We start from the raw sequence: 26,999 nt of genomic DNA on the forward strand, positions 1-26,999 counted from the left end.
GTGGTAGTGGGTCCAGGAGCGCCGGGCTTCGATCCTTTTGGGCGCTGGAGAGCGTGCCAGCCTTCACTCCACCGGAAGGACGCTATTTCTGTTTTTACACTTTTTTATGCACCAGTGGGTGAAATAAATATATTGTTTTTGGAACCGCTTTTCTGGTTGTTTGTAGCGCTGGGTTCCGTCTGACGCAGGTCCGCTCCTCAACCCGCGTCGACACATAACATGTGAGAATCTACTGAATCTACTGGTACCTTGTTTCCCATGTGACAATAAGAAATATACTCAAAACCTGGATTAATCTTTTTAGTCACATAGCACTATTATTCTGAACACTACTGTATATATATATAAAAACACATGTTCCCAACACTTAATCTTCACATGAAAATATTTTACTTAAGAGTCTAAGTGGGCTTCGGTTATTAACACAACAGAGAATCTGAGCTGTAATGTCAATAGCTTTGACTCTACCCAAAATTGTGGGGCAAATTCCATCTATGGACACCACAACACAAGGGCTCAACTGGAATTACGCAGTCATTATGGGTGTTGAAAAACATCCACATGGTGTAGGCCTTATAGACTGTTCTAACTGGATTTCTACAGCATACAATTTCAGGGATGAAATGTCTTCGTTGGCGCGGAAACGACTGTTTAGTCTATCAATTCAATCAATTTTTTTTTTATATAGCGCCAAATCACAACAAACAGTTGCCCCAAGGCGCTTTATATTGTAAGGCAAGGCCATACAATAATGATGTAAAACCCCAACGGTCAAAACGACCCCCTGTGAGCAAGCACTTGGCTACAGTGGGAAGGAAAAACTCCCTTTTAACAGGAAGAAACCTCCAGCAGAACCAGGCTCAGGGAGGGGCAGTCTTCTGCTGGGACTGGTTGGGGCTGAGGGAGAGAACCAGGAAAAAGACATGCTGTGGAGGGGAGCAGAGATCGATCACTAATGATTAAATGCAGAGTGGTGCATACAGAGCAAAAAGAGAAAGAAACAGTGCATCATGGGAACCCCCCAGCAGTCTACGTCTATAGCAGCATAACTAAGGGATGGTTCAGGGTCACCTGATCCAGCCCTAACTATAAGCTTTAGCAAAAAGGAAAGTTTTAAGCCTAATCTTAAAAGTAGAGAGGGTGTCTGTCTCCCTGATCTGAATTGGGAGCTGGTTCCACAGGAGAGGAGCCTGAAAGCTGAAGGCTCTGCCTCCCATTCTACTCTTACAAACCCTAGGAACTACAAGTAAGCCTGCAGTCTGAGAGCGAAGCGCTCTATTGGGGTGATATGGTACTATGAGGTCCCTAAGATAAGATGGGACCTGATTATTCAAAACCTTATAAGTAAGAAGAAGAATTTTAAATTCTATTCTAGAATTAACAGGAAGCCAATGAAGAGAGGCCAATATGGGTGAGATATGCTCTCTCCTTCTAGTCCCCGTCAGCACTCTAGCTGCAGCATTTTGAATTAACTGAAGGCTTTTTAGGGAACTTTTAGGACAACCTGATAATAATGAATTACAATAGTCCAGCCTAGAGGAAATAAATGCATGAATTAGTTTTTCAGCATCACTCTGAGACAAGACCTTTCTGATTTTAGAGATATTGCGTAAATGCAAAAAAGCAGTCCTACATATTTGTTTAATATGCGCTTTGAATGACATATCCTGATCAAAAATGACTCCAAGATTTCTCACAGTATTACTAGAGGTCAGGGTAATGCCATCCAGAGTAAGGATCTGGTTAGACACCATGTTTCTAAGATTTGTGGGGCCAAGAACAATAACTTCAGTTTTATCTGAGTTTAAAAGCAGGAAATTAGAGGTCATCCATGTCTTTATGTCTGTAAGACAATCCTGCAGTTTAGCTAATTGGTGTGTGTCCTCTGGCTTCATGGATAGATAAAGCTGGGTATCATCTGCGTAACAATGAAAATTTAAGCAATACCGTCTAATAATACTGCCTAAGGGAAGCATATATAAAGTGAATAAAATTGGTCCTAGCACAGAACCTTGTGGAACTCCATAATTAACTTTAGTCTGTGAAGAAGATTCCCCATTTACATGAACAAATTGTAATCTATTAGACAAATATGATTCAAACCACCGCAGCGCAGTGCCTTTAATACCTATGGCATGCTCTAATCTCTGTAATAAAATTTTATGGTCAACAGTATCAAAAGCAGCACTGAGGTCTAACAGAACAAGCACAGAGATGAGTCCACTGTCCGAGGCCATAAGAAGATCATTTGTAACCTTCACTAATGCTGTTTCTGTACTATGATGAATTCTAAAACCTGACTGAAACTCTTCAAATAGACCTACAACACTAAACACTAAAACATGGCTTTCACTCTCAGTGTTATCCATGTTGCTTTTAAACAGGTCTTTCGAGCCAACGAGAGCTTTTCCTCGACTGGCTTTTAAAACTAATTTTAGTGCTAAACAGTAATTTTTATTTTTATTTTCTTTTAATCCATAAACTATGTCCACCAACTGAGTTGTGTGGTCAGACATTTACTTCATGGATGGTAAATGTTCAAACAAATAATTGAGAGGCCAATACTGAGATGCCAATCATGTCTAGGTTGACTGCATGTACATTTCTGACCACAGCTGTGTGTGCTCTAATTCTGACAATACATCAGATTAAAATGTCAGTGATGTCACAGGTACCATATATACAATCATAAATGTTATCGACCATCTTATTAATTTGAATACATTGCTGCCTCGTGTTAATGCAACTTTAGACAAATTTTAAAAATAAAGTATAAATAAATCTATTTGTTGTGGTGAGTTAAGACAAAATCCACAGTTGTTCAGTTGAACTCTTAAACAGAAAAACATTTTTCTACATGCAGTTCTTGTGTATTAACATTTCCTGGCTAACCTACTTTTAAAATTAGAATTTAGAGGAATTAATTTACTGCAAGGGCTCATGGAAATGTTTTGCAATACAGCTTGATTCAATAACATTTTAACTATTGCAGATCATTACCCTGAGTTACAATATTGTCTGGCTTAATCAAGAACCAATCTAAATATTAATTTGGACCCCAGGAGAAGAATGTAGGTCTTGTACTTTAAAAATAGCAACAAGTACAGATGTGATCAGTAAAATTCATTCAAGTAACACAAACACTTTTCAGAGTTGTTCCCTTCAAAAGAATATGCATTATAATCCAACATGTAAACAGCAAGGTTGTAGTTGATGGAAGACGGCATCATTCTGACTCATAACACAGTGTATTTTTGGGAAGTTTTAAAATAGGTCTCATCTATAATATTAAATATTTTTAATTAATCCTTTGCCTATGTAAAATCTTAATGCTAGAGCATAAAATAATTACAGCTGCCAAATGAATGTAATGGAAGAAAAAAATACATGATCTCTTTGTGAATTACGGTGGAGTAAAACCAAATAGTTCAGTGCATAAATTTGGGATTCCCTGGACAATTTTGTATTTAAAAATCATTTTCCCCATTACATCCAATTAAAAAAAAAATCTTTGCACAAAAAATAAGATACCTTAAAATGATCTTGAAGTGTAAAACAAATTCCCAAAACATGACCTAAAAAAATAATACTGGACTGTAGCTATCTCCAAAAGATAGCTACATTCCATTAGTGTTGTTATTGTTGGCATATTGTTGTTGTTGACTTTTTTGTTGTTGTGGTTGTTTTCATTTCGATCATGATGCAGACATTTATTATTCATCTGAGATTTAACAGCCTTAAAACTTTTAGAAAGCAGGTCACATTTCTTGGATTTTGGTTTGATGTCACACCACATAAAATGTGCATTTTACCCAATTTTACCTAAACATTTACCTAACATTCCTAATAATTTATGACTGATGATGTGGTTGTGATGTTTTGCCTTGATTTTGGACTTATCAATTCATTTATGAACTTTTTTTTAAACACATCCTTCTCTATGTATAAACCTCTGAAACAAAAGGTTGATTCTGTAAGTGAGAGAGAGATAAACACAGAGAGAGATACAGAAAGAATGGTGGTGAGAGACACGGAGGTTAGTGACACTGCCAACATCACCAGCTCTATTTCAAGAGGGGACCTGCTGTGCTATTCTGGGGCGAGGGGCTCAGAGTGGAATAGGGAGGCAGACGAGGTGCAACGGGGTGGACAGAAGGGTAAGCTGGAGGGCAGGAGCAGGGCAGGGTGTAGCCAGCAGATGGGGGACAAAGGCACCCCTTGTCCAGGGACTCAGAGGCCAGGATGGTTGACTAGAACGCTGGCAAGCCAGCTGGCAAATGTACAAATGAACACTGCTGTTCTCTCACATTCCTCACCAAACCATGTTTGGCCTCGATTTCCCCCCAGGCTGAGGAGACTTCCTTGTCACAGCTTCCTCTCCATAATAGACACAGAGGAGCTCTAAAAAAGGTGAAAATTGGTGGAGGGCACTGAAGATAGAAAGTAACCAAGGAATACTGATGGTGCTGCTTTGTACAAGAGGGCTATGAAGAGGATGGAGAGTGGAAAAGCAGTTGTTCCAGAAGACATTCCAGTGGAGACATGGAAATGTCTAAGAGAGATGGCCGTGGAGTATGAAACCTGAATGTTTAATAAAATCTTGGTAAGTGAGAGGATGCCTGAGGAGTGGAGACAAAATGTGCTGGTTCCTATTTTTAAGAACAAGGGTGATGTGCACAGCTGCAGTAACTACCAAGGCATAAAGTTGATCAGCCACGGTATGAAGTTATGGGAAAGAGCAGTAGAAGCTAGCCTTAGAAAACAGGTGAAGATCTGTGAGCAGAAATATGGTTGCATGCCAAGAAACAGCACTACAGATGCAATGTTTGCTTTGAGAGTACTGATGGAGAAGTATAGAGAAGGCCAGAAGGAGTTACATTGTGCGTTTGTGGATTTAGAGAAAGCTTATGACAGGGTGCCAAGACAAAACATTGTATGGGAAAGTCTGGAGTGGCAGAGAAGTATGTGAGTATATGAGGGAACTGCAGGACATGTACAAGCATAGTGTGACAGCAGTGAGATGCAGAGGCAAGAGTATTAACCGCTTGGACAAAAAATAAATAAATACATTTTTTAAATTAAGATTTGGCATCAAAATGTAGTCATTTCTATACCAGGACAGTTACCATTTGTATAACGTTGCTGACAAACCAATCAACCAATCACAAAACAAGGAAAAATCAAACTACTGTTACTACTACACTATAGCAATACAATATAACAATATCTCCTCTTTACCAGATGTGATAATAACCCGACTTTATCAAATTCTACACTAATCACATATAACAAGTCATACTGAAACATTGGTTTCTCGGAATGCAAAAGACTAAGAATCACACCCTACTATTTGAGTTAGGCTCAAAACTTCTACATCACCCCTCATATATTTATATAAGAAGTTGTTACAGTTCTGTTGTGATTAGGTTTTCATTAGTACCTGTGTTTTTCTTGGTTATAACACAAACTGCCATCTGATCCATGCATTAAATTATTACTTTTAAAGAATAACATTTTTCTTTTAAACAGAATGTAAACTGAAGTAAAAATATTTTTCAGCATTACAAATTTGCAAATAACTGGTGATGTTACTCAGTGATATAAATACTTTGATTTGCTTCGAAACGTAAGATACATCGTGGTGATCTGAAGTGTCTGAGGATTTGTGTGCTGTAAAAGAGCCATCAATTATCTCTTGTTTTGTGTCTGGTGATTTATGTGGAGCACGTAATGGCCTCATAATGAGGACATAACCTGGATTAATTTCAGTATTAAAAATAACATGCATATTATTGTACTATATGTTTCATCATAGAATAAATTTCATAGACACCTTAAGTTAATAAAATAACAGTAAATGGAGTTAGAGTCTGGAATGTACCTGGTCATATGAATGTTTAAATATGCTCTCATATCATGGTATTTGTCCCAACAACATCATGCTATGTAAGAGGCGATCTTAAATTATGATAAAGTGGACCTGTTTAATTCAAAATCTGTGTGGTCAGAGCAGAAAATGCAGATATGGTTATTATATTGGTAACTCTGCAATGTTTATCTGATCAGGATACTTCATGAAATTTTGAACCAATATCCTTAAATGACTATATTTTACATTGGACATAAGTTGATCAACATAGGATCAAAGCCCATTTGATTGCAGCTGACCTGATTAAACATGCACCAAATCACTTGCCAGGGGTTGATGTGCACTCCCAGCTGTTTATAGAGGCTTTTCTCTATTAACCTAAAATCCTCATTTCTACAATTTATGCTGGGAATAGATTATGGCCGCAAAAAACGGTCACGACATTCAAATAAAGCACTGTAAGTGTGGTGGAAAAATCAACACAGGCTCTCGTCTTATGTGCAACTGTTCTTTGAGCTCAAAATCAAAACAAAATTTATCAGCCCCTTGTGAAAGTACTTCTGAGTATTTGGTAACCACCATCAAGTAGAACAATGTCCACTAACCTTTAAAGGAGGATCGGTATCTAACAAAAGTAATGACTGCTGTGGGGACACACACACACACACACACACTAGAGCAACGTGACACCTCATACGGTGAGGTTCAGGGGGAACATTTCGACACCCTACCCTCAGGGGTCATGTCCTGGGGTCAAAGGTCAGCATTCCAAGGTGTGACACCTGAGCTGGATAACTGTGCCCACCCCCAACACCATCGACACAAACCTACAGACATACACTCAGACTACTATAACACAGAAAGAATGCACGCACGTCGCCACTGTGACCCCAGGGCGTGCCTTGGGGTCACGGAGAAGCATGTCGTACCCTGTCTTTGACACCTCTAAACAACACCCGGGAATTTACGATGAGTGCGGTTAACAAAGCTGGCACCAGGCAGGTGCAGAAGAACAGTGTGTCCATGTGGGGCAACGTGGCCTCATCACACAGATAAAACATGGAGGGACGTCATGCCTCAGAGTTGTGGAATGTCCCTGAATGTGTTGCATGGAATCTTTACACTGTTTACTTTGCTTTTTTCAGCCATGCTGGTCATATTAGTATGCAGGGGCAGTCTGAGGCTTTCACGCACCCCTTCACTCATTCAGCTGGTTCTTTAAAATGCTTGAGGGAAGAAATGATGACGTTTAAAAGTGGTTTTAAACTATATAATCTGTGATCAAGTAGGTCAGCTTGCAAATGAGGCAACTCCAGGACTTTATTATGCCTGCTGGGTTAAATGACAGAACCTTGACGACATGGATGAATGTCACAATTGGAAGATTCCTGTATTGGACGTAAAAACAGAATGCCTTGTACCAAATAATCCAAGATACTGGTTAGCGTCCAACTCTCAACCATACAGTAAGACAGGAAGCATCTGGACCTTAAATACTTGGACCTCCATTCTCCAGCAAAGTTATGTGCATCACCAAACACCTCTGCGCAGTGACCTCATCGCGGCATAAGGTCTTCCCAATGATGAAGGCAAAAGAAACGGCAACATGAATGTCATTGTGCCTCATCTCTGGAAGCTACACGGTTATATGCAAACCTGCCTGCAACTGAGAAAGTGAGCAGTCAAAGAACATTCTTAATCTCAGTAATCCTGCTTCATTCAGGTGTAAGTGACTCCTGCAAATTATCTTGTGATCACTTCAGTGTCTGTATGTGTCTGCTATGCACAGACCAGACACACATGCTTGTGTTAAAAATAGGCCACAAAAGGGCCAGAGCGTGCAAATAAAGAGCAATGTAACTAAAGGGCTGAATGGCATGGTTTCTTTTTCAATCTGTAACTGAGGCCCAGTTCTAGACTGCTTCCTCCTCTTCAGATCCAAGTCATTCAGCACTGGACGGCTTTTCAGAGGTTGCAAAAACTTAGCTATTTCATTACAATGGTTAGAAACTAAAATCCATGCTAATATATACAGGCTTTCTTGCTCTGATCCCCGCCAAAGTAGCCGTCAGCTGACCTACAGGCTCTCCGACTCTGCAGTAACTATATCAACCAGACTACCATATTTTACGGGGTATAAGTCATCATGTTTTGTTTGCATAGTAGAGAAGTTTGAATCTTCGACTGGACTGGGTTGCTTGACGTGAGGACGTTTCGCTTCAAATCACAGAAGCTTCCTCAGCTAAAATTCTTGCTCTGGTAGTCTGACTTCTGTCTTGACTCTTGTAGAGAAGAATAAACCAGAAGCCAACAAAAGCTGGAGTTTTTAACCTAACCAGACCCCTCCTACCAAGAGGCCGACTGCTGTAGGCTAGTGACTAAACAATAGCTCTAATTAGCACCTATTGTGCTCTAGTTAGCACTCTCCTAATGATGGGATGGAAGCCTCCCCTGATGGCTCCCTTGACGACTCTCCTGATGACGTGAATGACTCATTACCATAAAATTTTATTACAGAGATTAGAGCATGCCATAGGTATTAAAGGCACTGCGCTGCGGTGGTTTGAATCATATTTGTCTAATAGATTACAATTTGTTCATGTAAATGGGGAATCTTCTTCACAAGGTTCTGTGCTAGGACCAATTTTATTCACTTTATACATGCTTCCCTTAGGCAGTATTATTAGACGGTATTGCTTAAATTTTCATTGTTACACAGATGATACCCAGCTTTATCTATCCATGAAGCCAGAGGACACACACCAATTAGCTAAACTGCAGGATTGTCTTACAGACATAAAGACATGGATGACCTCTAATTTCCTGCTTTTAAACTCAGATAAAACTGAAGTTATTGTACTTGGCCCCACAAATCTTAGAAACATGGTGTCTAACCAGATCCTTACTCTGGATGGCATTACCCTGACCTCTAGTAATACTGTGAGAAATCTTGGAGTCATTTTTGATCAGGATATGTCATTCAAAGCGCATATTAAACAAATATGTAGGACTGCTTTTTTGCATTTACGCAATATCTCTAAAATCAGAAAGGTCTTGTCTCAGAGTGATGCTGAAAAACTAATTCATGCATTTATTTCCTCTAGGCTGGACTATTGTAATTCATTATTATCAGGTTGTCCTAAAAGTTCCCTAAAAAGCCTTCAGTTAATTCAAAATGCTGCAGCTAGAGTACTGACAGGGACTAGAAGGAGAGAGCATATCTCACCCATATTGGCCTCTCTTCATTGGCTTCCTGTTAATTCTAGAATAGAATTTAAAATTCTTCTTCTTACTTATAAGGTTTTGAATAATCAGGTCCCATCTTATCTTAGGGACCTCGTAGTACCATATCACCCCAATAGAGCGCTTCGCTCTCAGACTGCAGGCTTACTTGTAGTTCCTAGGGTTTGTAAGAGTAGAATGGGAGGCAGAGCCTTCAGCTTTCAGGCTCCTCTCCTGTGGAACCAGCTCCCAATTCAGATCAGGGAGACAGACACCCTCTCTACTTTTAAGATTAGGCTTAAAACTTTCCTTTTTGCTAAAGCTTATAGTTAGGGCTGGATCAGGTGACCCTGAACCATCCCTTAGTTATGCTGCTATAGACGTAGACTGCTGGGGGGTTCCCATGATGCACTGAGTGTTTCTTTCTCTTTTTGCTCTGTATGCACCACTCTGCATTTAATCATTAGTGATCGATCTCTGCTCCCTTCCACAGCATGTCTTTTTCCTGGTTCTCTCCCTCAGCCCCAACCAGTCCCAGCAGAAGACTGCCCCTCCCTGAGCCTGGTTCTGCTGGAGGTTTCTTCCTGTTAAAAGGGAGTTTTTCCTTCCCACTGTAGCCAAGTGCTTGCTCACAGGGGGTCGTTTTGACCGTTGGGGTTTTACATAATTATTGTATGGCCTTGCCTTACAATATAAAGCGCCTTGGGGCAACTGTTTGTTGTGATTTGGCGCTATATAAAAAAATTGATTGATTGATTGATTGATTACCATGAACAAAAGACTGAAACTGCTTTGACCTGAGTACCCCATTGTAAACAGGGGACAAAGCGTGTCTGAGACCCGCCCCCCGGTTAAGGCTGGGTTTCAACTGTTTTACAAAGAATGCTTCCTTGACACCTCTCTCAAACCATTTCTTCTCTCTGGCTAAGATTTTAACTTCCTTGTCCTCAAACGTATGGTTAGTGTCTTTCAGGTGGAGATGAACTGCAGACTGAGGTCCACTGGCAACCTCTCTGCTGTGCTGGTATAGCCTCTTGTTTAAAGGTTGCTTAGTGTTCATTACAGTTTTCCTGACATCTGATATAATACACTACATTGCTCTGTTTGTAACTAGGGATCCTGTCCTTAGGGTGAACTAATTTCTGTCTCAAGGTGTTAACCGGTTTAAAGTAAACTGGGATTTTGTGCTGTCTGAAGATCCTCTGTAGTTTTTCCCCTACTCCTGCTAAATAAGGGAGAGACACTCCTCTTCTTCTTGTCTCCATCTCCTGTCTATCTGGTCTCTTTGTTTTATGGGACTTCTGCACTTTGTCCAGGGACCATTGTGGGTACCCACATACTGTGAGGGCTTTTCGTACAAGTTGTTGTTCTTTAGCCCTTCCCTCTGCAGTTGTCCTAAGGACAGCATCCCTAGTTACAAACAGAGCAATGTAGTGTATTATATCAGAGCGAAACGTCCTCACGTCAAGCAACCCAGTCCAGTCGAAGATTCATACTTCTCTACTATGGAAACCACCTGGACAACTGAGAGCCTACACAGAAACATGTTTTGTTTGTTTATTTTTTAATAGTTTGGGAGCTCCTGCGACTTATATACAGAAGAATCATGTGTTCAGCATTCATAATAGCAATAACAACTCTTTATATGACCTTACCCAGGACTCAAAGCACTAAACACCATAATGTCCAACAATAAAATAATAACACCAATAACAAAAGTACAGTCCAGCAATGCACAGAAAACCCAAAATAAAGAACTGATTAAAAAAAAACATTTTTTTTATTGTAGTGTTTTCAACACTGACAGCCAGAATATGTCTGCATTTGAAATATTCTTTTGTCAAAACGGCATCAAATAACATATTGCACATTTATTTGTCCATCTTGTTTATTTTTGCACTTGAACAGTCTTTATGTTACACACCACAGGTTGAGAGTTAAATCCATTGTTCACTTTTCCATGATGTTGTGAGCCAGCAATGTGTGTCCAAACTACATAAAATAACATCCAATATGCTGTCCAACACAGGTTTACTCCATCTTGCTTATTTTTAGACTTTAAAAGTCTCAATGTTAAGTAACAGCACAGGCTGTGGTGTGCACATGTGCTACACAGACTTCCTATCTGCTGTTAAACAGGCTCCCTGGAAAACACAGTGTTAAAAAGAGTTCCACATCCAGAGAAAAGGTGCAACTTATCCTGGAATGACCACACACAGCTTTGGGCACATTTCTCTGTGCATTCCACCGACAGAACACATAATAATTCACCAGTTTGCTAAACTATCATGGATGGAAAAATAATTGTCTAACATAGGAGATTGCTTCTGGTTTGTTTGTTTGTTTGTTGTAACAGCCAGTGCATGAGTGTGTTCATGCGGTGTGCGTCCTGTGCGCCCAGCCATGATGTCCCACAAAGACTACAATGTGTGCATCTGTGTGTGGTTCAGCTGTTGCCCATGGAGACATTTATTCTTAGAGAAACAAGCATGAAGTTAAATATAACCAATATATGCAATAAATCATTATTATTATAATTCTATGTGGCCTCTGTTCTCTGGAACAGTGTCCTGTCAAGTTAACACCAAGGTTTTAAACATGCTATCTATCAGCCAGTCCTTAATTTCCTTTTGACCTTGACAAATCGTGTTGTGTATGCAAATCTCACTTATTTGCGCATTCCCACCTATAATTTTGAAAACTTAGGTGGTCAAACCTCAAATCCCATATTTATGAAGGCAAACGTGCTAAACAGGTGATATATTCCATTTTTCACATTTGACAGATGCTATCCTCCTTGCACACAGTTATTAATACAGCATGTAGGTTTATTTGCAAGTTTTTACACACGCAGTACTTTAGTAAATCAGGCTCTACGTCAAAGGTTCTTAGAGAACATAGTGATTTGATTTGAAGTGTCAGACATGTAGAGAAAATGTGACATTGGCTTTTAAAAAAATCTAATTCATAACCAATACCATATTTCTAATTAGTTCCATAAAATTAGCCTTTTTAGCCCATATTATCATAGGGATAGAAATTTGATCTCTGCCCTCTAACCTTCATTGTTGGTAAAACCTCAACAAACATCAAAGTACTTCTTCCCCTCCATGGGGACAATGTATCTGCCAAGTTTGATTAAAATTCAATGAGGCACTCTTAAGATATCTTGCTAAAATACATACATACAAACCAAGCTGCATAGAGACCAGGGTGATTCCAAGAGTGCACACGTCCAGTGGTATGTCAAAGAAATCAGGCAGAAATGTAGAACAGAAGAAGCCATAGATGAAATCTGCTCTAGAATGTGCTGCTGCTCCCATAATTCTCCTCCACCGAGTTACTGATGTCTGACAAACCAAACACCTCAGTCATCATCCTAGATTAGATTCTAAGTTTGAACTCAGAGGCTTGAACTCTCAAGTAACTTCAGCAGCCTCGGCCAATTCCCAAACACAGCAGCCAATGTGACCAAAACAACTTCCAGAAATAGATGCAATCACATTCTAAGCGCCAGCCAAGACAGATTCCACAAACAGGCGCTAAACGAAGTAAGGGATTGGGAATACGTGGTGCCCCCCCACCAGACCCTCAAGTCCATCAATCATTATTCTCTATACAAATGGAGCATTCAGATGAACAAAAAGACAGTTAATGGGCAGCACACGAGGAGTCTGGAGTGTATCCGGTGACTGAAAAAGGACCAGCCATCCGAACAGAGCTAAACTATAGTCATAGCAAGGCCTCTGCATCTGCTTCATTAATTCAGCAGACGCTCTTATCTGCAGTCAATAAATGAAAGCCCTGTCAAATGTTTTTAGTCCTCCAAACAAAAACGACAGCACAGACCCACATTCATGAAGTTGGAATAGTTGAAAAAAGAAGACACAGGAAACATGAACAAAAATAGCACGTATATATTGTTTTTTGGACAAGGAAGATGGTGTTTTGTCAAATATGGGACAAAATGTTCTACAGGGAGAAACACAGGGGTACTTTTACAAAAACATGATTATGACACACATAAGTTGGTGTTCTAAACCCACACTGAATAAACCGTGTGTACTGAGGGTGACATTGAGCCTTTGACATTATAATAAAAATGTATCTCAAAAGGCAAAACATTCTCACATTAATGGGGTTGATGTGTTTGGCAGACAGTAAGAATGGATCCCACCAACCGTCTGGTTAACAACCTGCTCCAGTTGCTTCATATAATATGTCAACATGGAAAATAAACAACACACAATCCCAAATCAGATACATTCCTAGTAATGTTGCTAGTGGGGATTCCACTTTGGCTGACCTGAGAAGTCCAAAGTTCAAATTCCACAAGGAGCCATAAAGATATCCGATCAGTAACGATAATGTACAGTAATACTATAATGCTTTTATAGCTGTGAGAAGGCATCAATATTTTTATTAGGAGTAATGACCAAATTAAAAAATTAATAAAAATATGAGGAATTACACTGACCACTTATGAGGCTGTCTGAGTTCCAGAGAACATCCACGCAATCAGATAATGACTTAAGATCCAGAAGCGAGGTTAATTTCTCTATCTTCCCAGGAACAAAGGCAGCTGGTACGAATGCACATCAAACCAGAGGGAGATGTTTTGAGGTGAGCCATCATGGCTCTGTTCACATTTTTACAGCAAGCAATCAGAGCACAAGTTAACCAAAATAATCACAGACTGCACTCCCACTTAACAGTCTTATTATCTGTTATAGATGAGGCACACATCTCCACATGGTACTGGGTTCGCCAATGATTTAAAGGCTTTAATGATATGATGACTTGTCTTTTTCAAATGTGAATCATTTTCATCTCATTGTTAAGGTGCCCTGACACTTGCACGACTTTGATCCGTGCACCTGCACACACGTCGTTGTGACAATCCCACCCACTGTGTTCCCAGCTAGATGCAGCACTTTCTTCCACCGGCTAAAATGCGCTCTGTGCTGGACGCTGCGTATATAAAATAATTTCATAGCGGATTAATCATTTTCTCTGCAAGATGGCTGCTGAAAACGGCTCTGATCACTTCCCGAATCTCAGAGGACAGCTCCAGCCCAAGCTGTGTGTGTGTGTGTGTGTGTGTGTGTGCGCACTGAACGAGCTGGAGAAAGCCTTTGGAGCTATCTAAAAAGGTAATTATTTGTCATGTTTACATTGTCATGGTTTGGTAAAACAGTTGCATGTTCTTTCCTTCTTGTGTGGAGCTGTAAAAGTATGTTTATGATAGATGGAACATCTTGTTATAACTTGTTCAGACAAGCTGCGCACTGATGCGGTGCGCTGACGCAACCACTTGCTCTGTTCACTTCTTTACTCAACTTGACCAGCTGCACGTAGTGTTGGCAGGCAGATCACGCCACGTTGCACAACATTCAAAATTCTCTTTGCGCAGTTGCATGCGTCTGCGCCCCTCTCACGTTCACTCACACCCATTAAAGACGTGTTTACTCTCCAGCACGACACACTGCGTGCATCAAAGTCATGCAGGTGTCAGGGTACCTTAATGAGATGAAAACAATTCACATTTGAAAAAGACAAGTCTTTATGTCATAAAAGCCTTTAAATTATCGGTGAACCCATTACAAAAGTCACTACTGCCATGCGCGCACACACACACACACACACACACACACACACACACACACACACACACACACACACACACACACACACACACACACACACACACAGCCTTAAAACCGTTTAAACAAGCAGAAATAACCTAGTGTTAATTAGACTATTGGATTATAATTAGACATTTCCAGAGCTGATGCACTGAGACTCACTGGGACTGGTTTAATTCCGGTACTACAAGAAAGCTCTCTCAGGACGGAGCATTTCCTCAGGTGTTTGCCAGAAGTTTGAACCGCAACAGTCTTCTTCAAGCAGTTAATCAATCAAACCCATGTCCTCTCCAAGACCAAGATTTTCCACGAAAAGCTGCATTAACAGTGGGATACCCAATATGTTCTGGCTATAGTTAAATAATTGTGGAAAAGGTGCAGTCTTCACAATGTTAATTTGCAGGATAGGGACAGAATCTTGACAACAAATCTGTGCACATCCATGATTGAAACTACTGCCTTCCAGTGAGAAAAAGTTACTTTGGAGCTGCTTAGCCCATTTAACAGATTAGCAGTTACAGCAATGAATAAATAATATTTGACTATTTGACTCTTTTACTTCTTACAGAAGTATTTTTCCTTTTCTTTTTTATTGTTTTTTATGCACCAAGAACACCAGATCAAATTCCTTGTATGTGACAGCTTACTTGGCAATAAATTTGATTCTGATAAATCACTGTAAATGCTAAACCTTCAGTATTAGACTTCAGTGGCGTTTCCAAACTCTTCACTTTGTGCTCATACAAGAAGAAATGGCTGTTGCGTGTCACAGAAAAGTGTTGTCAAAGGTTGTAATTATAGGCTCACCTCAACTGGTTCCAACTACCACATTCCCACATCAGAGAGAACAAAAGGTTGGAAGTTACAAAAAAGCAGACTCGGCTAATTAAGAGATGGTGAACTTCGATGTAGGCCAAAGTTATCAACAATGTTCAGGTGTACAAGTAAATCAGAGGAAGTTCAGGATTTTACAACCTAGGCTCTATTGTATTGACGGGGGGGTCATCCATTTTCTTTTGGACAAAAAAACAAAACAAACAAAAAAAGATCGACGTAAACACCATCATGAGCTAAACAGCTACATAACGTAATTGCACAGGGCAAGCTAAAAACATTCATTAACCGCTTCTTGTCACCACTGAACATGCAAAAATGTCATTAGAAGTGTTGGGTAGCATTGAAAGGATCCCTACGGAGGTTTACCTCACTAAATGTAAAGAAACTTTTTAAAAGGACTGATTATACAGTTTAGCCAGTTATACAAGTCTAGCCATCCTCCCCCAGCACAACTCTCCACTAACACCCCGTCATACCTTGATGATTTAGGCAGCGTACGCTGACGTAATAAAAAAGATGGCATATGCTGGCATACGTCCAATACATTATGGGTAAGTTTTCTATAAGTTAAGACCACATTGAAGCACACTCGCCATATACGTCGTAATACGGTGATTTCATCAAAACATTTTGGGGCATGCACAATATTTTTGAAGTATGCCAGCGTATGACTCATACGTCCCACATACGTGGCTCATAAATTGTAGGTAAGTTAGGCAATTCATTGTTGACACGTTTCTTGTAAGTTACTCATAAGTTGAAATACATCCATTGATGCTGTCCATTGAGTGGCTGAATAACTGAAAGCTGCAGTCATGCGAACAGTTCATACTGTTTCAGATATTCAGAACCATTCACACACGCAGTAAATATAAAGTCTTAATCTTACCTGTTTGTTTCAGTCTGATTCATCATCACAGCCTGACAAAATGGAGCCATCGCCTCCTGCGTGCGCTTATTTTTATTAAACAATATGAGCGCAGGAATGACAATCTAACCCTTCCATACATGAGGCAACAGGTAGATGATTCAGATGATTATATAAGAGCTGTTCTGGAAGGCACACTTCACGTTGTGGATCAGCTGCAGCTGGCTGAAATAACCGTACATGGGGAGTCAATGCGTGGCGTTCACACGCACTGATCATTTTACTGCTCTGATATATTCATTCATCTTTATACTTATATTTATTCCCCCTTTTGACAGTTTTCTGTTATAAATCTATATATGGCTTAGTAACGTAATACAGTGAAAGAGCAGCCACCACGCCAAACCAGCGTTTTTTTTTATTGGAGCAAGACAAAGCGTGCAGCATGTAGTCAGTCTGATGAGGAGACAATCCTCTTTTGTTCTGGATGTGGAACCAGACGTGCGCACAGATCGCCAAAGTGGTTCCTACAGTTTCTCCAGGACTCAGGCGCTATGAGCTCCATCCCAGCGCCGTGTCCTGGAACATAGAGATGCAGACACACGCTGCTCTAGCAGTGGCTCCAGGCGCTTTTCATTTAAAATGTAGAGATCAATGTTGGATTCGGTTTCGTTTTGTTCCTCTTTCATCCCTTTTGCGCTCTTGATTCACAGGTTATTAGGTGATAAAGCTCATTCTTCCACGTTTTCTCAACGATTTGTGACTTTTTTACTTTTTTCCCTTCATTCAGAAATCATCGTATGTTGTGTGACCGGCCCATAAGGACACAGGTAGCATGAGCGGGATTTGAATCCAGGTGTACAGACTGACAGGCCAACTCCTTATCCACTAAGCTACCTGCTCTATATTAAGTGAAAGCATTCACCATGAATGTAGCAGCTCATAGCCTGGACAAACGATAAGGTCAACCCTAATAAATCTAGTGAAATTTAATCAACTTAGGGCTTAAAAAGGAACCTCTATAACCACCCATTTTCAAAGTTGAGAGCCCTTGTGTGACATCCGCATCAACATCTTCTCTTCCGAATCTGGAATTCAGGCTCCGTCTTACTCCGTGCTAATGTCTGTCTGGCTTTAACTAATGAGGGATGCTCACATTGAGTGAGACAATAAGACAGTCGTGGCTTCTTTCTACTTCTCCCAAACAGAACATAGCAAGGGGAAAAAAGCAGTAAGCTGTAAGTGCCAAAGGTTTCACAAAGAATTTTGTAAGTTGAACTAGCTAACATATAATTTTGGTCAGCCTTCTGTTCCATTTCATCTCAAGCTGCATGTAGAAACACTTGCACATACATGTGTGAGTACACAAAAGATGGAGAATGGTAACAAAAAAGTGAAAGGCAAGTGAAGGAGATTTGCATTGAGTGTTTACTGTTGTTGTCTCACCTGTGGCTCTGCTGGAATAAGGCCCTCCCTCCTCTTGGGGTTTACATGTGATCATCTGTCTGTGAAGATGTAGCGTCTCTGTGGCATTCCCTTGACTTCCATCACTAAAAATGCTTCCAACCATAAGGTTTTCCCCAAGACCCTCTGGCCTCAAGGTGCTAGAACTGTCTATAATTCTACAAGCTTGACCAACAATCACTCTCCTACTGGGCCTTCTTTGGGGAGCTTGGACTTCAGCTCTAGACGGCAGGAGCAACCGAACAGAAGGTCGACGAGACACGTCTGGTTCATCATCCTCAGGGATTGGGTTGTACCAGATCTCTCCTTCATCATCTGCATCATTCTCTTCAGCTGGATCCAAACTGCAAGGCTGTGGAGACACTCTGACATGACCAATGCTTATCTAAATCAAGAAGAAACACAGAAACCAGTTTCCTGTTAATTTTACACAAAATCCATGAAGAAAAAAAAGCATCATGATACATCAAGTGCAACATCTACAACAGCAACTTGAGTTGAGACTGAAAAACTAGTTGTAGTTAAGAACCGGTTCTAAATTTCTCAGTCCATCGGACTCTTATGCTTCAGACCTTATCAATTCCTCTTATCAATGTCAGCATGCTTTCCTGACAGTTCTACACTGCAACATCTCATGCCATGACATCAAATGTGACATGATGATGTCAAACGCTGTGTCGAGCAATACATCAAACAGTTGCATTGATGCTGAAGACCTGCGTGGACCTGCGTTTTTCCACACACACACACACACACAAAAAGAGGAATCGATAGGGGAATCAGTAAAGGATCGGCCCAATAAGCAGAATCGATAATGGCTTTGACATCTATAAAATCTTAACTGTCCTGATAAGAAGAATTTGGACACCTGAGGAAGCTGCAGCCAAACTGGCCGTGGTAGAACTTCCCCAGAGGGTTTCACGTGATCTGAGGTGGGCGTGGGGGGCGTGGCAAGCTGATGGGAGTTCTGACTGCTCTCCTCTTCACTTGAGAATACTCCCTGCATCTCATCCTTGATGCAGTTGGTTTTAGTGAGGGAACTCTGCTGTAGCCAGTTGCGTTTCTTGGAGACAGTGATGGTGTTGAGTGGTGGTCGCCATGATGGTGGTTCGTTGATTCTGTCCGCCTCACGGCTATTAGTGCAGGAGCTTTGGGCATTCTCAATGAAAGCTGGAGGGATTGACGGAAAAAAAAAATTAAGTATCATCATTACAGCTGCAAGACAGGAGACATGAAGAAATTTGTTGAACATAAAAATGAAACTAATCATCTTCGTTATCATGACGACTAAATTAATGATTGAACTGAAATGAATTATTTGATCTAATCTTTTAATCACAGATTACTCCCACTGTTCATGTTCTGTCAAGTCAATAGAACATCTGTATCAAGAATCCACAGGTGTGTGAAATCAATGAATAATGCAATTATTTTTTGTAGGATTCTTCACTTCCATTCCTCTCATTGATGTCTATCTAGAAAGTCACGCCACATCAATGCCTCAAGAGGATCAGTTGGTGCTACATTTCATAACTACTGGATAGTTATTTTATGGCCAAATAAATCTTTTTTTATGACAATACCTCAGGGCTTTGGAGCACTGCCCGATACATTTCAAAAGTGTCAGAATACAGGGGCAATTGGAAAGACACTGCAGAGTGATGCAAGGATCAAATGTGCACCATTTCCATCCCAGCAAAGGAAATCTGTGGGAAGGCTGATAATAAATACAGCCAATGTCAATTTGTGACAATGGTTGTGAAAATAGGCAAGGTAACGTGAGCCCTAAATGTCCCAAAGAAAGCCATTCTGCCATAGACATTTTAATCAAAGTTTAAAAAATAAAAAATTAATTCCTTCTTGGTGTATTCCTATGCTGACAAATTTGTGGTCCAGTGCTTGCTTTAAGTGTACTTTGAATATTAAGGGCACTTGGGGACATATAACCCTATCCCTGAATAACCCTTTAGCTTCTGGACAACACCTGTACTGCATTGGCCAAAATGCCAATCAATTTATCAGAACTCTATAAATAAGCCCCTTCAAAACCCAAAGATTGGAAGTCACCAAATTTTAAGAAATCTCATTGTGATCATCTCTACTTGTTCCGGTACCAATCTACTGTCAAAACCATTTTTGAAAATTTAGACAGTTTAAATCTGTATAAGATCTTATAAATTATCAATCTGTAAAATTTATGTCTGATACCCTTCTTTAAGCATCTACAAGGACAAAGAACCTAATGTACATAGCTTGGTGGTGGGAAGAAACTGAAGTATTTGGCTTAAACCCATAGAGACACAAGGACAACCACTGTAGCCAGTTCACTGTAGCCACTGAAAACCAGTTCAACAACAGCTGGTTGAAAACCTGCTGGGAGTAGGTAAGTATACAGGCCGATATCTACTGATGCTAGTTGAGCTGCAAAATTCTGGGAATTTTCAAAGTTGGAAACTTTCTATGGGAATATAGGGGAATTGATGGGAATACCTGTAAATTTTGCAGGATAGCCAATAATGAGGAACTATATATATATATATATATATATATATATATATATATATATATATATATATATATATATATATATATATATATATATATATATATATATATATATATATATATATATAAATAAATATAAGGGTGATTCTTAGACTACAGCACTTATTATGTCCTTTGATTATATTGTATGAAAAACAAAAAAAAAGGGGAAATTTCACAATTTTATAGTTATCTTTACAATGAAAGTGTGTTAAGAAATTTGTTCTAGTAGTCTATGATGACTTTTTCACACCTTTTTTCAGCATCATTATATGCAAATATGTTTTGTGCTTGTCCCACACCCAGACTTTTGATCTTCAATGATAAAAATGAATGGTAAAAAAACGTTTTTCCTAATGTTTTAAAATATCTCTGAATAAAATATCAGTAAAATAATCAAAACATAATTGGGGTATTCAATGTCATACAACTGTTGTGATTTTTTTTTAAACAAAATGTAGTTGTCCCACACTACTGCTGTAATTTCCACCACAACACTGTAATGTCCCTTTAAAGAATTTGTATGAAAGATTGTTTGGGTAGTTTCTATGGAGATAAACAGTGACATCAGAGCACATGCATATAGCGCCAAATCACAACAAACAGTTGCCCCAAGGCGCTTTATATTGTAAGGCAATGGTGTGGTGGAAATTACATTTACAAGGCCAATAGTGCCCGTAGTTAAAGAATCACCTATATATATATATATATATATATATATATATATATATATATATACACACACACACACACACACACACACACACACACACACACACACACACGAGGTCTGTGAGAAAAGTATCCGAAATTGGTGCGCATGCGTAAGTTTTTTCACGCCTGTGGGTTGCGTCATTCGCCTGTCAGCAGGCTTTGTGTGAGCACTGGTCCACCCCTCTCGTCGTTTTTTTATTGCGAATAAATGTTGAATGATTTGGAGCTTTGCTGCATCAATTTTTTTCCAGAAACTGTGAGAGACCTCCAGGTGGACACCGTTCAGAAAATTAATATGGCTTTCAGGGACCATTTTGTGGGGATTACACAGATTAAGGAGTGATCCAGACGGTTTAAAGACCGCCCACAACTGCTGAGAGCGCGCCGCGCTCCGAGCACTGATCGACAGGCTCCAACCCTGCTGGAACAACCAGATCATTTCCAACATGAAGGCTTTGTTGATCCAGGACGTCATCTGACTTTCACAAAAAGGCAGAAGGCGTGGACATCAGCACTTTTTCGGCACATTCCACTGTTACAGGAGTTTTTTTCATGGAAAGAAAAGCGAAGGGACGCGCCACGGAGCCGTTCATTACGCGGCACAAAACCACCTCCGTGTTGGTCTCACAGGACGGCTTACAAGTGGATTTCAGACGGCTGTCGGTTGCTTTGCAGTCGTGTGATTATCCGAGAAATTGAGCATGAGCTGGACATGCCCCAACATGTCCTGTGAGGCTTCATCACGGCGTTGCTTTGCGCCATGCGGCTCCACCGCGACGTGCGGAACTCCTCCACACGTCTGTCTCAATGTGCCGAAAAAGTGCTGATGTCCACGTCTTTTCACAATTCCTGTGCTAGTCAGACGACATACCGGATCAAGACAGCGTCCAGTTTAGAAATGAACGGCACATTCCACTGTTACAGGAGTTTTTGTCATGGAAAGAGGAGTGGAGTTCCGCGCGTTAAAATAAATAAATGAATAAATAAATAAATAAGGTCAAAATTTCCAGAATTCCCAATCTTATCTTCCCATGGAAAAAAGTAAGTCCCTTCGGGTGCCCCACTGTTTGCACTCGGGTTCGCCACAGCAAATCCAAGGTGGATCTGCATGTTGAATTAGCACTGGTTTTACGCCGGATGCCTTTCCTGATGCAACTCCACATTACGTGGAGAAATGTGGCAGGGGTGGGATTTGAACCCGGAACCTTCTCCACTGAAACCAAGCGCATTAACCACTTGGCCACCATGGAAAGTTTCTGGAAATTTTCTACGTCTTTGCAACCTTAGATATGCCGGTGAGGACTGGTGTCCATCACAGATTACTTCCACAGTCATGGCTGGTGTCTATTTACTGCTGGGTGAACTGGGACAATGCAGATGAAGTGTCTTGTTCAAGGACACAGACAGGTAGTATGAAAGGTGAATCGAACTCAGGTCTATGTAGGGTATTTCAGCTCCTATCTCACTTATCTATACCTACTCTACTGAGAGTAATTTAAAATAATTCTAAAGTGTTGGTAAGTTCATCCTGTAGAACAGTTTAAAAAGAGCAAAGACAATTCCTTATTTTGGTAGATTAAAACCATTTTAAAAAACAACAACACTGGTATTGAGGTATTTAATTAATACTACAGTACTAGAAAATAAGCAGTTACCAAGTTCAAACCAGTTTACACCACATACGGAGATGCAAATTACCATTTATAACAAACGAAAGGGAACAAGAGCAAATCAGCATTTTTAAGAATGTGCAGAAATTGAAAATTTAGTCAACTGGCCATACAGTGTATGAATTTATTTTTTGTCAACCACCTCATCGTTCTAGCTTTAACAGTCTTTTTTCATTCCCTGCCAAACTGTGGCATGATGAGAATGCAGTGTGAAAAACAAGTTCTGTGCATGCATGCGTTTGTGTGTGAGGTGCTGAGAGTAGGGTCTTGTTGTAACATGTACAGCAGCGCCGTGTAAAAGACTGTTTTGATCCTCGGCTCCTAGACGAGCCCCCTTTACATGCTTTAATGACAAGCATCTCCTTTCCACTGGAAAAAATACATTTTTAAACAAGCCACCAAATTACAGGCTCAGGAATACAGCAAAACTTCCCTAAACTATCATCATAAGAACTGGATATTCGCACTCACTGGACAAAAGCAAAAGTCCCAATGCATTTGTATGGTTTTCCATGTAATAAACACCGTATATAACGGATTTTGTACACAGAATTTTCGCTCACATCAGACAAAACCTTCCATCTGATCGCAATGCATTTCCACTAAAAACCCCTCACATGTACTGGATAGAGCAGTCTGGAGCTGCCTAGTAACAGAGGTACGAAATGAAGATCAACACTGACACTTGCCGAGTTGAGGAAAGTGGGTACCGTATTTCCCTGATTAAAAGACAGGGGGGAATTCATTTTTTTTCAAACTGTGCTCAGACACAGGACCTAAACGAGGCCGGGTGTAATTTATTAACAAAATGCTGCTTGCTGCCTGCATTCTAATTTGGTGTAAAATTTCACACATATACCTGAGTGTGATGAACCAAACACTTTAGATCAGGGACCTCTGCGGGGCTCTCCTGAGCCTGATGCGCACCTGCTAAATGACAGACACTGCAAAAGGCTGTCATTTGTCACTTTTATGGTTTCACTCCTTTCTCCTTTCTCTATTTTCAAAGTTTTTCCAGTGTGCACTCTGATTACGTTTCGATCATGGGTCAAATACGTTTGGCAAAAAAATCTGCAAATATGACCAATTTTACAACACAAAGTCAGAAAAAGATGCTCATATGACTCACAATTCACGGAGAAAAATTACATGTATACCGTTGGTTTGGAGGTTGATTGTATAAAGAAGTGGAGCACGTTGAGGGACAAATTAATCCAGAAAAAGCCACTGTTCCTGCTGCAATTTGCATAAAGACACGATGGAGAACTTTAAAATGCTCATGCGCACGTCAATATCATTGCATGACCACAGAGCTGAAGAAGCATAAATCAGGCTTTAGGATTCTAAGGTACCACTTCGCAGCGAACTTAAAAAAAAGAGTGACTTGACCAAATGTTATGTTTTTAATGCACATAATGCCCAGCGCTTATTTAAGGCAGGTATTTTTATTTTTTGAGAAGAAGTTTTGACCTAGTCATTAAATGAGGCAGGTCCCAATTCAAAGTCAAACGTTTAATCAAGGAAATGCGTATTATGCATTGTCCATCTTATACATATAACGGATTTTGTCTGTTTTATACATATAACGGATTTCGATTATAACGGACAAAATTCACTGCTCCACCTGAAACCATTATATGCGAGTTTTACTGTATTCAAATTCATGTACGTGTGACTGCACCTATAAAGAGATTTACTCCAGCCCAATCCCAAAAAGAGCAGCAGTACAGTATAAACAAAAACCAATGAAATCACAAGGTTTCACCTGGCATAACCTCTGCTCACTAGGGTGAAACCAAGGTACTGTTTTGCTTGGTTGCTTTTACTGACAAAATTGGCCTGAAAGCAGCACAAAAGCCAAGATTACTTTCCCTGAAAGCCAAGGAACCACTGTGAACTGCAAGCTCGACTTTCCTGTGATCTACAAGGAAAATCTATTAAAGCTTCCAGAAAGCAATTGTTGACTCACAATAATTGCTGCCATCTCCAGTAACCCCACATCCAATAAAGCGCACCTCCAGAGTTCAAAACAAGTTGTGAACCTTAAGGAGTATTTGTCTGTTTGGCAGGAAACTCTGACGTTGGGTACTTCCCCCCGTGACAGTTCAGAATTATAATGAACATGACATAAAATGATTACAGGGAAACCATTCATCTGTGCTGCAGCCTATTATAAACATAACAGACTACAGGCTGTTGCTCAGGAAAAAGGTGTTGATGGTGATATAAAACAACTTACAATTGTCACTCACAGCAGTCATTAATTTTATTCCAAAAAGCACAGTACACTTCCAGTAACTAACACCTTTAATGTTCCACGTCACTCAAAAATGTGGCTGTGTGCCAGATGTTAAATGGACTGCATTTATACAGCGCTTTTCCATCTGCATCAGAAGCTCAAAGTGCTTCACAATAATGCCTCGGATTCACCCCGATGTCAGGGTGCTGCCATACAAGGTGCTCACTACACACCGGGAGCAACTAGGGGAGTAAGGACCTTGCCCAAGGGCCCTTAGTGATTTTCTGGTCAGGCTGGGATTTCAACAGAGGATCCTCTGGCCTCAAGCCCAGCGCTTAACCACTAGACCATCACCTCCTGCAAATGTTTTATTTTAACTATAAATGTTGACATTTCTCCATTGTTTATTGTGTTTTTGTCACTACAGTAAGGGTTTTTCCTTTCTTTCTTTCAGCAGTGGCTACAGAGGACTACAGTGGCTACAGTGGCTTACAGTGTTCCAGCTAGCCTGATTCTGGAGGGTGCCGTGCCCTGTCCTCCCATACCCTACCCAAATTCGGCCAATCTTACACCTCTCCACCAAATGGTTTCAGCAACTGTCCTTCTGCCATTCCTTAATGATTCAAAACTTTTAGAAATGGATTCTTAAAATAACATTCTCTACGTTTTATTTGAGGTTTTCCTCGCTGCCGTAAATGCAGATGTCGTGCAACCTTCTCAGCTTCCTTACAACAGTCAACAATGTATTAGGAAGTTAGCTCAGCTCATTAGTATTGATGTGAGGGGGCGCTCAGTGAACCACTCAATTTATTACACCCATTGACATTTTATATGAACTAGTACGAGGTCTATTAGAAAAGAAACCAACCTTTTTATTTTTCAAAAACTATATGGATTTGAATCACGTGTGATTACGTCAGACAAGCTTGAACCCTCGTGCGCATGCGTGAGCTTTTTCACGCCTGTTGGTTGCGTCATTCGCCTGTGGGCAGGCTTTGAGTGAGCACTGGTCCACCCCCCTCGCTGGAATTCCTTTGTCTGACTTCTTCCTGAGAGACTGGCGCTTTGCTTGATCAAAATTTTTTCTGAAACTGTAAGGCACATCCAAGTGGACACCATTCGAGAAATTCAGACGGTTTTCGGTGAAAATTTTAACGGCTGATGAGAGATTATGGAGTGTTACTGTCGCTTTAAGGACTGCCCATGGAGCCGGACGGTGCGCCGCGCCCCGAGCCGCCGTCGTCAGCCTGTTTCGAGCTGAAAACTTCCAAATTTAAGCCTCTGTTGACCCATGACGTCATGAGAGAGCAGAGAAGTTTCAGAAGAGCTCGGGATCAGCAGTTTATCCGGACAGTCCACTGTTAAAGGAGATTTTGTAATGAAAGGCGTGCGGACGGATTCGCGCATCGGCACCCAGCCGCTCATCGCGCGGCGCCACAGCAAAACACCTCCGTTGGAAGCATTACAGGACAAGTTTGAACATGCCCAGCTGTTAAACAATTTCTCGGATACTCACTCGACTGAAAGTCATCAAAAACCACCTGATCGTACAAATGGTTATCAACACGGAGGTGTTTTGCTGTGGCGCCGCGCCATGAGCGGCTGGGTGATGACGCGCGAATCCGTCCGCACGTCTTTCATTACAAAATCTCCTTTAACAGTGGACTGTCCGGATAAACTGCTGATCCCGAGCTCTTCTGAAACTTCTCTGCTCTCTCATGACGTCATGGGTCAACAGAGGCTTAAATTCTGAAGTTTTCAGCTTGAAACAGGCTGACGACGGCGCGCCATCCGGCTCCGTGGGCAGTCCTTAAAGCGACAGTAACACTCCATAATCTCTCATCAGCCATTAAAATTTTCACCGAAAACCGTCTGAATTTCTCGAATGGTGTCCACTTGGATGTGTCTCACAGTTTCTGAAAAAATT

The 26,999-nt window shown here is 40.5% G+C and overlaps 1 protein-coding gene across 2 annotated transcripts in view; it reads right to left on the reverse strand.

The window, feature by feature from the left end:
• syde2 (synapse defective 1, Rho GTPase, homolog 2 (C. elegans)) overlaps window positions 1-26,999 on the reverse strand; it is a 113,206-nt gene that overhangs the window by 65,497 nt on the left and 20,710 nt on the right. For both annotated transcript variants that reach the window (XM_034179512.1, XM_034179513.1), the window contains exons 2-3: window positions 18,774-19,075; window positions 17,888-18,290 (exon numbers count right to left, since the gene is read on the reverse strand). In XM_034179512.1, coding sequence (XP_034035403.1) covers window positions 17,888-18,290; window positions 18,774-19,075 — 705 coding nt within the window. The remainder of the gene's footprint in view (window positions 1-17,887; window positions 18,291-18,773; window positions 19,076-26,999) is intronic.

The sequence above is a fragment of the Thalassophryne amazonica genome, chromosome 10, assembly GCF_902500255.1.
Source record: "Thalassophryne amazonica chromosome 10, fThaAma1.1, whole genome shotgun sequence".
Lineage (NCBI taxonomy): Eukaryota > Metazoa > Chordata > Actinopteri > Batrachoidiformes > Batrachoididae > Thalassophryne > Thalassophryne amazonica.